This window comes from Kogia breviceps, chromosome 6 (assembly GCF_026419965.1).
Source record: "Kogia breviceps isolate mKogBre1 chromosome 6, mKogBre1 haplotype 1, whole genome shotgun sequence".
NCBI classification, from domain to species: Eukaryota; Metazoa; Chordata; class Mammalia; order Artiodactyla; family Physeteridae; genus Kogia; species Kogia breviceps.
In genome coordinates this window covers 74,349,737-74,362,241 of record NC_081315.1, presented here as the reverse complement: position 1 = coordinate 74,362,241, position 12,505 = coordinate 74,349,737, and the positions used below count along the sequence as shown (strand labels likewise).

Genomic DNA, 12,505 nt, shown 5'->3' with positions numbered 1-12,505 from the left:
TTTTCAATGCACATTTTTTTTTTTTTTTTTTTTGGCTGCGTTGGGTCTTCGTTGCTGCGCACGGGCTTTCTCTAGTTGAGCAGGGGCTACTCCTCATTGCGGTGCATGGGCTTCTCATTGCGGTGGCTTCTCGTTGCAGAGCATGGGCTCTAGGCGCACAGGCTTCAGTAGTTGTGGCGTGTGGGCTCAGTAGTTGTGGCTCACAGGCTCTAGAGCTCAGGCTCAGTAGTTGCAGTGCATGGGCTTAGTTGCTCCGAGGCATGTGGGATCTTCCTGGACCAGGGCTCGAACCCATGTCCCCTGCATTGGCAGGCAGATTCTTAACCACTGTGTCACCAGGGAGGCCCCAGTGTGCATATTTTATTTTTGCCTTATTGCACGGGCTAGGGCTTTGTACAAGGATAAATAGAAGTGATGAGAACAGACTCCATTCACATCTTAGGGCTAAAGTCATCAATCTTTTACCAATAAGTATGATGTTACCTGTAGATTTTTCATAGATGCCTTTTATCATATTGAGGAAATTTATTTCCATTCCTAGTTTGTTAAGAGGTTTTTTCAGGAATGAATGTTGGATTTTGTTAAATGCTTTTTTTTCTCTGTCTACTGAAGTAATCATATAGCTTTTCTTTTTTGTTCATTAATATGGTGAATTACATCGATTGATTTTTCAAGTGTTGGATCAACCATATATTCCTGGGGTTAAACTCCTCTTGATCATGATAAGATTTTTTTAATATATTGTTAGATTTTGTTTGCTAGGTTGTTTTCTTTTGAGAATTTTTGCACTTATCTTTGTTCATAGGGGCTGTCGGTCTGTGGTTTTCTTGCAATGTCTTTGTTTTTAGTAACAAGTTAATGTTGAAGAAGTTTGTGCAGAATTGGCTCTACGTCTTCCTTTGGAGTTGGGTAGAATACACCAGTAAAGCCACCTGGCCTGGAATTTTTCTTGTGGCAAGCTTTTTAACTACCAGATAATTTTCTTCAAAATACATAGGGCTCCTCAGACTATTTCTTCTTGAGTACGCTTTCATGTCTTTCTAAGGAGTTTGCCCATTTTGTGTGAATTATCCAATTTATTGTTGTAAAGTTGGTCATAATATTCCCTTGATTTCTTTAAATAGCTATAGGATCTGTAGTGATATCTTCCATTCCAAATATTGGTAGTTTGTGACTTTTCTCCTTTTTTCCTGATCTGTCTGGCTAGAAGTTTATTGATTGTATTGATCTTCTCAAAGAACCAGCTTTTGAGCTGTATGTTTAAGCTCTATCATGAAACACATTATGTTTAGGATTGTATACCCTCTTTAATTAACACCATTATCATTGTGAAATTACCTTCCTTATCTCTGATAATATTCTTTGCTCTGAAATCTACTTTGTCTGATATTAATATAGCCACTCTGCTTCCTTTTGATTGTATAAGGATAGTATATCATTTTCCATTTTTTCCTTTCAATCTACTTGTGTTTTTATATTTTTTAAAAAAATATATATATTTTTTTGTAGGCAGGATATGGTTGGTTCTTGCTTTTTTATCCAGTCTGACAATCTCTGCCTTTTAATTGGGCACCACATACATTTGATATGATTAGTGATACAGTTATTTTAAATCTGTCATCTTCTGATTATGTTTTTAATTTTCCCATCTGTTCTTTGTTTCCTTTTTCTACTATTTTTTTGGATTAATTGAACATTTTTGTGATTCTTTTATCTCCTTTGTTGGCTTATTAGCTGTATCTCATTGTTTTGTCATTTTATTGTTTATGGTATACATCTTTAACTTATCGTTGTCTACCTCAAGTGACATTATACTGTTCATGTGTAGTGTAAAAACCATACACAATGGTACACTTTCATTTCTTCCCTGAAAATTCTCACACAGCAGTAAGCTGGGGCTCACCTCATCTATTTTCCATTCCTCAGGGGTCACTCTCTTTTGTTGACTGATGTATAATGTTTTGCGTATCATTTCATATATTTTGTTCCTTTTTGATTGTTTCAGTTAGTAAAATACATCTCGCCCCCTTTACACCACCTTGGCTAGAAATGGAAGTTAGTAAGATTCACTTTATTCAGGTTTTAGTCTATTTAAAATATTTTTAAATGAAGAAATTTATTTTCATACTGAGAATCAAATGTAACTGTTCTGACTTTTATTTTTAAATATTGAGTTAATTGACTTGTGATCTATGTGTTCATATGGAATGGTTTATGGTATTCAGGTTCTATCTTTAGAACATGTTTAGAAAAGATGACAGGGAATTGTAAGAAAAATTAAGAATTTTAAATATTAATGATATAGCAGTTGTAGAGATCGGCATGATTTTTTTTTTACCAGTTTTGAATATTTACTTATAGTTAAATACTTGAAGATTTTTTAAATGAGTACAAACAGAAGTCATGAACTATAAGTTTGTAAATAGTTTGAGTCAAATACCCTACCTCGGGGCTTCCCTGGTGGCGCAGTGGTTGAGAATCCGCCTGCCGATGCAGGAGACACGGGTTCGTGCCCTGGTCCGGGAGGATCCCACATGCCGCGGAGCGGCTGAGCCCGTGAGCCATGGCCGCTGGGCCTGCGCGTCCGGAGCCTGTGCTCCGCAACGGGAGAGGCCACAACAGTGAGAGGCCCGCATACGAGAAAAAAAAAAAAAAAAAAAAAAAAAAAAAAATACCCTACCTCCACTCTCACCTCAGTTTTAACCGTGAAAATAGGTTCATTTTGCCAAAAAGAAAACAGATGATCATTTATAAAACCACGTCAGCTTAGCTATGAAGTAGCTGTGTACTTAATGAAGTACATTATTAGTGCATGTACTTCAATTTCTTTTCCTAGAAATGGTTTGAAACACTGCGTATCCATCCCAAATTGTCATTTGTGCTTCCCCCGTGTCTGAAAAATCTGTTTTTGCCAGGTATCTGAGATTATATTGTAGTTTTTAAGGTAACTCATCAAAAGGAGCAGATTGTGGGAAGAAAGACCCTCGACTATGGTCCATTATTACTGTGTTGCCTAATTCTTCTTTTAAGCCATGTTTGCTTTTGTATTTTATTTGTTTACTAGGGCTGCCCTTACAAAGTACCACAAACTAGGTGGTTTAAACAACAAAAAGTTATTGTCTCACATTTATGGAGGCTAGATGTCTAAGACCAAGGTGTTGCCAGGTTGATTTTTTTCTGAGTGCTGTGAGGAAGATCTGTTCCATGCCTCTTGCCTAACTTCCGGTAGTTTACTGAAAATCTTTGACCTTCCTTGTCTTATAGGTGTATCACCCTGATGTCTGCCATCATCTTCACATGGTGTTATCCTTGTGTGCATGTCTTTGTCCAAATTCTCCCCCCACCACCTTTTTAAAATTAATTTTTATTGGAATGTAGTTGCTTTACAATGTTGTGTTAGTTTCTACTATACAGCAATACAGCTATATGTATACATATATCCCCTCTTTTTTGGATTTCCTTCCCATTTAGGTCACCACAGAGCATGGAGTAGAGTTCCCTGGGCTGTACAGTAGGTTCTCATTAGTTATCTATTTTATACCTAGTATCAATAGTGTGTATATGTCAATCCCAGTCTCCTATTCAAACCCCGCCCCCTTTTTTAAGGACACCAGTCATGTTGGAGTAGCCCCCGCCCCAACTTCAATATGACCTCAGTCTAACTTAACTAATTATATCTGCAATGACCTATTTTCATATAAGGTCACATTATGAGGTATGCAGGGTTAGGACTTCAGTATATGAATTTTGGGACAATTTAGTCCATAACACCAGCTTCTGCACATAGAACTCCTTCTGTCTGGAACATTCTTGCCTCTCAGATAACCTCCAGCCTCCTTTCCTGGTTAGATTCTACTTATTTATTCATTATATGTATTGAGTGCTTTCTGTGTGTCAGGGCCTCTTCCGTCCACAGGGAATGCAACAATGATCAAGGTAGGAAAGACTCCCTGCTCTTACAGAGCTTACGTCTAGTGCAGAAAACTCAAACAAGTATGTAAAATTATGTAAAATTATCAAAGAGTATATGCCAGATGTGGTGGTAAGTACTTTGCAGAAATGTAGAGCAGGGTAGGGGCCTAAAAATTCTTGAAGTGGTCAGGGGAGTTGAAATTTTAAATAGAGTAATTAGGAAAGACCACCATTTTGAAAGAGATAGTGACGATTGAGCAAAAACTAAAGGAATAAGGAAATAAGACATGCTATATTTGGGGGAAGAGCTTCTTAGGCAGAAGGAACCAGTACAGACATCCTGAAGCAAGAGCATGTTTGATGTGTTCTAGGAGCAACAAAGAAGCTAGTGTGGCTGGATCCTAGTGCAGGGGGCCAGAGTAGTGGGAGATAAGACCAGAGAGGTTAAATGGGAGGCTATTGCAGTATTTTAGGTAAAGAAATGCCGAATTCAGCTTAGATGTTACTTCCTTGTGGAGTTTTTCCATTGGGGCCTCTTCTGAGTGCTCCAAGAGCACAGAGAATTTCCTCTTAGAGCTCCTGTTATACCACATATTCATCTGCTTGTTCACCCAGGGCCGGGACCCGGTTTATCTTACTTACTCAACATTTGGTCATTTGGTATATTATGGGACTTCATCAGATACTCAGTGAATTATTGACTAATTTCAAACCTTACGGAAACATATTGTAATCCTTGTATAGTTTGATCTAACACTTGTAACCATTTTCTTTGTTTCTGTATTATGTTTTTACCTAGGCTGTTAAAAATGAAGTGAATGTTCCCTGCTTGAAAAATTTTGTGGAGATGCTTTATCAGACTACTTTTGAACTGAGTTCCAGAAAGAAGCATTCATTGGTATTGAGAAACATTTCAAACCTTCATATGTTTAATTAGGAGTTTTAGTAATTGATTTATGAATTTAGTTGTGGGGTTTTTTTTAGTAGAGTTTTAAGAGAATTGTAAAAGTTGAAATTGTAAAATATCCAAAGTGTAACACAAGGGCAAATTTTACCTATTTTCTCCTGCTCTTTTCAAAGCTTTCTATTCTTAGTTTTACTAGCTCTGTATTTGATAGGTTATTCAGACTTCATTCTAAGTATCTACCTGTCTTGACAGATGCTATAAATTATGTATTAGAATAAAGGAAAAGTTAAGTGTAGTCTCATATTAAACCATAAATTCCCTTATTTTACATTATAATATATTCTGAAGCATTTGTTATTTAGGAGCTATTGTCTGTCTAATTACATCTTTTCTATTCAGAGATTTAAAGCATTGTTTTTCCATTTCACCATCCACTTCAGTAACTTTGAGGGGTTTTTCTGTAAATTTGTATGCAGCTTGGAGAAAGTTTGGAGAATTGGACAAATACTTGACTGCTTAAGATAGAGGTATAATAATAATAAACACTGGTTGTGCCAGGCATTGAGCCAAGTGCTTTACATTCTTTGTCTTACTTTAAGCCTCACAACCCTATAGCATGTGTGTGATTAGCATTCTCCACTTTACGTGTTAGGAAAGTGAGGCTTCGAGCACTTTAACGTATCCTCCCTGAAGTCACACACCTGATGAAAAGAAAACTGCAACATTAATGCTGGTCTGTGCTCTGATCCCAGGGCCACTTTACTGGTTAGAGGAGGAATGGATCTAGGGAGAAATAATAGCATATTTCTCTCTTGGGAGATGTGATAGATCAGGAAATTGTTCTTATAGAAAATCCGCCCTTTATCATTCTTTGTTAGATTACTCCCTGAGATCGTATTTTTTTATTTACCAATGGGAAAACTGCTAATAGAATTTTTTTTGTTTATGAGAATGAATGAAATATAGTTTACAAGTCCAGTGGTTTTTCATAAAAATGTTATTCTCTTTCTTCTGTCTCCTATAGGCTCTATATCCATTAATTACCTGCCTTTTATGTGTCAGTCAAAAACAGTTTTTTTTAAATAACTGGCATATTTTCCTACAGAACTGTTTGTCACATTTAAAGGTAAGACTTAATCTCATTTCTGACCTGTAAATACTGACTGTAGTATATTCACTTATGCATATACATTGACCAGTATATAATAAAACTTTTAGTACTATAGTTCATTTGAATAGTGATACTTTAACATATTCCTTTTCTTATACATACTTCATTCCTTCTATAGGGAATCATGTTATAAACACGAATAAACTGTTGATTAAAAATTTAGTTGGTCTTAAAGAATGCAAAATTATACATTTGTAATGATTGTTTATATTATCTTAGATCTAGCAATATTTGTTAATAAATAAATTCCTTTGGAATTTCAGAGTATTAGTTAATCTTATAAAACTCTCCAGATGCTTATTTTGTGTTTTCTCTTGAGAAAATTCAGTAATGTTGGCTCAAGTCTGAATAATATGAAAAAAGCCTCAATAATAAAATATCAGTAAAAGCACATTTAGTGTTAAGTACGCCCAGCCAAATCTAAAAGTATGGTACTGGATCCACATAGATGTGAAAGCTCCTGAAATGATTCTGATTTGAATCAAGGGATAATTAATTGTTATTAACACTATTTGGCACATCTGTGTCCAGTCTCTTAGGATTGAAAACAGAACTGTGAGATAGAAGGATCATTATCTGCCCAGGATGCTCTGCTGGCAGAATCTAACAGGATCTTCTTTTCTTCTGTGGATAGGACCACAGTTAATATCTGACACAGAACGTGGGAATATTCCTCATCTGCATGTCATGTGAATGCTTGATTTGACTACCATTTTGATACATAAGTGAATATATTTGAATATTTGCTTACATGTTATAGAAACATGCAGACATGGCATTTCATTTTCTGTTATTCCTCTAAGTTAGGGTTAAGACTGAAAAACTTAAACTTGGAAGACAATGAAACCAAGGCACAGAGAGATTAAATGAGTTGTCTCTGACCCTACAGCTCATCGTGATATTGTGAGAAATAGGACTGGCTTTTTTTCTCACTTCAGGATTGAGTCACTGGACAACGTTATCCTGTATATCTTTTTTTAAAAAATGATTTTACATATCATTTTGAAAAATACTTTGATTTCTTCGTAAGGTGTACTAAAATATGTCTTTGAAAAATATTTTTTGGCTATTTTCCTCCTAGATATACATACACTGATGTTATTCATATTTGGGTGAGAATTGATATATTCTCTTTGCTCTGTTTATGAAAATTCCCAGGACCAATCAAGCTGGTTAAATTCTTTATGTCATGCAACCAGAAAATAAGTTTTATTTAAGTACATTATATTGTTTCTGTCCTTATTTTGATAATTCATACAGATTTAGATACTGAAAGGGAATTGATCATTTTCTGGGTAGTATGATTCTTCAAACTTTTAATAACATATTTTAAGACATGCATTTAAGTGTTTCTGGAAGTTTGCTTTGTTTCATGACAATTCATACTTTTCTGTTGCTTGTTGGAATGTTTTTATATATATACGTTTCCACCTAACATATTTGCAGTTCTTTCGCAGTACTTTAACTTTTTTTTTTTTTTTTTTGGCTTAAGGCTTTCATTTAAAAAGCTCTGTTTCCTTTGAACCCTTACCTCCTGTTAAATATTTCTGGCATATTGTCCATTTTCATTAATGGCTGTGTCAATCTGCCAGGCTAAGGGAGATAAGAGCCACTTAGCATTAATATTTGGAATATAGTTGTCTTGACCATTAACCTTTAACTTACATTAAGGCTCTATTCAGCAGAAATTTTATGACTTGGTTCCTGCTTCTTAAGTTTTAGATACTGTGGCTATGCTACATAGTTGAGGTAAGGAGTCGAGCATTCAGGGAAAAACTATGCTAATTATCTGTTGTGACAGGTATAATTTATTTGTTTTGTATACAGGAAAAATTGGTCCAAGATAAAGGTCTTACCTAAATTGATTTTGTTTTGAGATTCAAGTAATCTCTTGAGTTCAAAAAATCTGTAACACTTTTCCATTTATTAGACCTACTACTCCTTAAAATAGATTTTTATTAGTATTTATTATAGACTAGATTAAGTACAGTATCTCATTTAATTCTTACTATAACTGAGGCTGAAAGAAGATAAATAAGTAACCCAAGTTTAGGGAGCCAAAAAAGTGATAGAGATAGGATTTGCATCTAATCCATCCAGTTCAATAAAATTTGCTCTTTCTGGTCTACCATGTTACCTTTTAATGTACTATAATGTACTATAAGGAATGTTGCTTTTACTGAGTATTTTAAAAAATATTTTTGGGTATAATTCTGGGATAGTAAAAAGGCATTATTCCCTAGAGTCATAAGAATAAATATGATAAATTTTCAAGGCACTTTAAGATACCGCACAATTTTTTCAAAATTACCATACTAGTTTCTGAAGTTGGTGACCATGAAAAATGAGCATTAGTCTGTAGGTCCATAAGTAGCATGAGAGAACATCGGTTTATTTTCACCGAAAGTGTTAAATCTGCTGTTTTTGTCCCAAACATAATTTGGTAGTTTCCCATTCCCCTGTCTTTATGTCAAATAAGGTCATTATGTGAAAAATGATTTTAAAGTTTCTAAAGAATAATTGAGAGAGAGAGGAGTAAGAGTAGATGCCATGTAAAAATAATTTAGATATTTTTTTCTACAATGTATGCTTATTTTCTTTTAAAAATTGAAACTTATCTGAAATCAAATACAATACTTTTAGAGGAAAAATTAGATAGTTAAAAATTTATCTATTTTTTCTCAGTTTGAGTGTTGTAGATGTATCCCATGATGCCCAAATTATAGAATTTTTTTTTCTTCAGTGATTCTAGCCACTGTCTTGGACATTTCAGATTTCTTCTAAATAGAGACCTTGGTGAAGAGCTGTCTTGTTTTGTGCTTATTTTCATCTAACATGCATGTGCTGCATCTCATGTTTATGTTTGCTGTCTCACATTGCTTTATTTAGATGCCATCTAACAACAGTATCAGAAAACAAATAGAAACACTCCAGGTGAGTCGTGTTGATATTACAAAGTAAAATATTGCTTTATCTCCTTTAGTGTGGCTTTTTTCCCCCTTTACCCATGGCTGCGTTGCATGTCCAACGTATTTATTTAAGCCTGCTTCTCATATTGTAAAAGAAGAGCAGCACACAGCAGGAACACTCTACCGAAAGTTTAATATTAATGTGGTTCCAAGAAGATGAATTTAAGAGAGAGAAGTGATACCGAATGTTGATTTTTAACCATAATCTTCAGTTTTAAAATATTCTGTTTAATTAAAATTAGCTATTATAAATGATGCTTTTTATAACATTTTCCAATGAAATTCAGGAGACAGTAGCTCAGATTTTGAATATGATTTTGATGTAACACTTTAAAACTTCAATCCTACTGGTTTGAGTTTTAAACAAATCTTTTTGTTGTTGTTGTTCACAGTAGGAAAAAAAGGAAGAAACATTAAAATGATTGCTGCCAAAGAGCATATTTGCCTGACATCAAAACTGTATTATTTAAAATAGATAATAAGAACCTGCTGTTAAAAAAAAGAAAGAAAAAAGAATTTAAAAAACTGTATTGTACATTAATATTACTGGATTTTATTAATGTAATCTGATTATTCAAATTAGACCAAAATTGTAACTAGGGAATTATGTATCTTTGTTTAAGGATCAGATCAATTTAGGATGTTTTCATTATTCAGAGATATATATAGCTGTATTGCAGTTACCGAATAAACAATTATATAATTTTTATCTTTTCTGGAATTGTTCATTATAAAATAAGTCTGCTTTGTAAAACATAGTAGTCCATCTTGGAAAGTTTGAAAATCAAATTTTATTTCATGCCAGATACCTCAGCACATAAGATAATCCAGATACTTTATTAATAATTTATATGAGAAGAATTTTTATGTGGAATTGGACTTAAATATTTCTATTATATAATTTATTATATGTTAATTTGTAGTATTCATATTTTGAAAAGATAATTTAACTATGTGAAAGTATTATTTGGAGTATACATAAAACTAATTGAACTCATATTTTGACATTTGAGACCTTGCATTTAAGTGAAAAGAAGTACTACAAAAAGCTTGGTTGTTATATTAGTAAGATATATTGTGTGTAACTTTATATGTTACTTTAGTTACATTAGTAACAAATTAATAGAAAACTACTTGGGTAGTGTATTTGAAATTTCTAATTGTGGATTTGGCAGTAGAAGGAGGGACGGACTTTGAGACTCTGACCAGCTGAATAGTTGATACTTCATTCTGAATTATATCAAATTTTCATATACATAGATGTACAAAATTATATTTTCTAGTGGTTGTCTTTTTTAAAAACATGTCCAGTGGTAATCTTGTTGCATTGCTTTTAACCATACGTAGTAAATGTCTATTATTCTGTAGTCTGAGAAAACATAAAATAGAATGGTAAATTACTTAGTATTTAAAAACTCCCTTTTGTCCATTGTTATATACAAAATAATTGTTTAACAATAAGAAATCTCTCAAACCAGATTAAATAAATGCTAATTTATAGCCCTAAATGCATCCTACAATTAATTAACAAATACATAAAGAGTTTCTCCTACTAAAGGTGATTATTAGCTAATTTTCAAAATTTACAATTAAATCTCATTACATGTCTCTTGTCATTTAAGAACTTCACTTTTTATAATAGCTAGAATGAAGAAAAGGTTTTCTGATCAAATTGCAATTGAAATGTATACTTTTCTGATTTTGAATAATAATGTTCTAATTCTAAATTTAAAAATTAAAGGTAAACACCAGACACTTACTGAGCATTTAACGTGTGTCAGGCAGTGTTCCAAGTGCTTTTCATGTAATAACTCCCTTAATCTGTGAGGTAGGTACCGTGTTATCTCCATTTTAGAGCTGAGGAAACTGTTTCACCAACTGATCCAAGGGTGGGGATTGGCCAGTCATTCCTAATTTCAGAGTCTGTGCTCTTCCATCTTCCTTCTTTTAAGTATAATCACTCAATAATATTTTGCATTATTCCACAAGTGCAAATATCTATAACAACATTTGGTGTTCTAAATTTTAACTGTGTGTGAGCTGCAATGAATTACAGCAAAGAGGAGCAATCCTTTCATCATTGTGTCAGTATTGTTGTGTGTCCTATTTACCATCAGGTAAGTTGAAGTGTGTATAATTTCAGAATTCTTAGAGATACTAATAGTATTTTGTTCTGAGAATATAAGGGATGGCTCAATTTCCTTATTTATGGTTGCTTTTGAGCTCTCTGTACTTACCATATACCAAATATATACTTACATATTTAAACCTGTTTTAGATTGAATAAAGAAGGGAATGCAGAGGGATTTTAGTTGTTGACAGAGAATATAATTGATCTTAAATTATTGCAAGTACTTTGATAAATAAGCTTATTCTTATTCTCTTTTGTTTCTAAACAGAATAAAGATCCTAAAATGTCTCGAGTTGCACTGGAATCTTTGTATAGATTGTTGTGGGTCTATGTAATTAGAATAAAATGTGAAAGCAACACTGTAACTCAAAGGTGAGTGCCTTTGTTTTAAAGCATATTTAAAATAACATCTTGGTAAAAAATGCCACACTGATGAATTTTAGTTAACATTACAAATACCTTGAGGAGGAATATGAATTATCTTGACATATTATGAAGGATAGGAAGGATCTTTTGCTAATGTTTTGTTGATTTCATTCTCTCATTATGACTAAATCTTTTTTCCCTACAGTCGTCTTATGAGCATAGTGTCAGCACTTTTCCCAAAAGGGTCACGTAGTGTGGTTCCTCGTGATACACCTCTCAATATATTTGTGAAGATTATTCAGTTCATTGCTCAGGTGAGTGCCTCACCTCATAATATGTATATACATATAAATTGTAAGAGTAACTTAGAGTCATAGAATTTGTTACACATCTAAAAGCATGATAACAAAACATTTATTAATACTGAATAGTGAAAAATAAAAATGCTTTAAAAATAAAAAATAAATGATGCTAATGATTTTTGTGTGTGTGCAAAATACATTTAGATGATTGATCTATACACTTGGAAAGGAGACTCACAGGAGGAGACCCTTAATTTAGGAAGAGTCAAGAAAATGTCTCATAATCCTCCTCTTGTCTTTTTATGCATTAGTTCCTGAGTGTCTTGAAAGATTTTGGAACATTGTTTTCATAACCTGCATTAATCTAGGTTCTCAGGTACAGACACTAGAGTCCGTGGTAGCTTGTTGAACCCAAAAGGGTCTTTTAAGGAATAGAGGTCGTTCACAGAATCACTCATAGGACTGAAGAAACAGATTCTAGCCAAAATGGAAATCCAGAGGGAAACTACACCATCAGGCTATCAAGGAAGCTGCTGCTTCTGCCACAGTCAAAAACCTGCCAAATTAGGAAGTGCCCCAAGCATTTCAGAATCATGTTTCCACCACAGTCCCCACCAGTAAAATAGATTCCTTTCTCCCTGTCCTCCCCCTCCTCCTCCCGTTCCCCAGTTCCCAAGGGTTCCCGTGAGTATATCACTTGACTGTGTCTCAGTCACATCCTGAAGCCTATTGTCCAAAGGCATCCTG

General features: G+C 33.8%; 1 protein-coding gene across 4 annotated transcripts in view; it reads left to right on the top strand.

Moving 5' to 3' along the window:
* Window positions 1-12,505, top strand: part of FRYL (FRY like transcription coactivator) — a 246,900-nt gene that overhangs the window by 136,188 nt on the left and 98,207 nt on the right. For all 4 annotated transcript variants that reach the window (XM_059067253.2, XM_059067255.2, XM_059067252.2 and 1 more), the window contains 4 exons: window positions 4,712-4,810; window positions 5,844-5,945; window positions 11,359-11,462; window positions 11,662-11,770. In XM_059067253.2, the coding sequence (XP_058923236.1) occupies window positions 4,712-4,810; window positions 5,844-5,945; window positions 11,359-11,462; window positions 11,662-11,770 (414 nt within the window). The remainder of the gene's footprint in view (window positions 1-4,711; window positions 4,811-5,843; window positions 5,946-11,358; window positions 11,463-11,661; window positions 11,771-12,505) is intronic.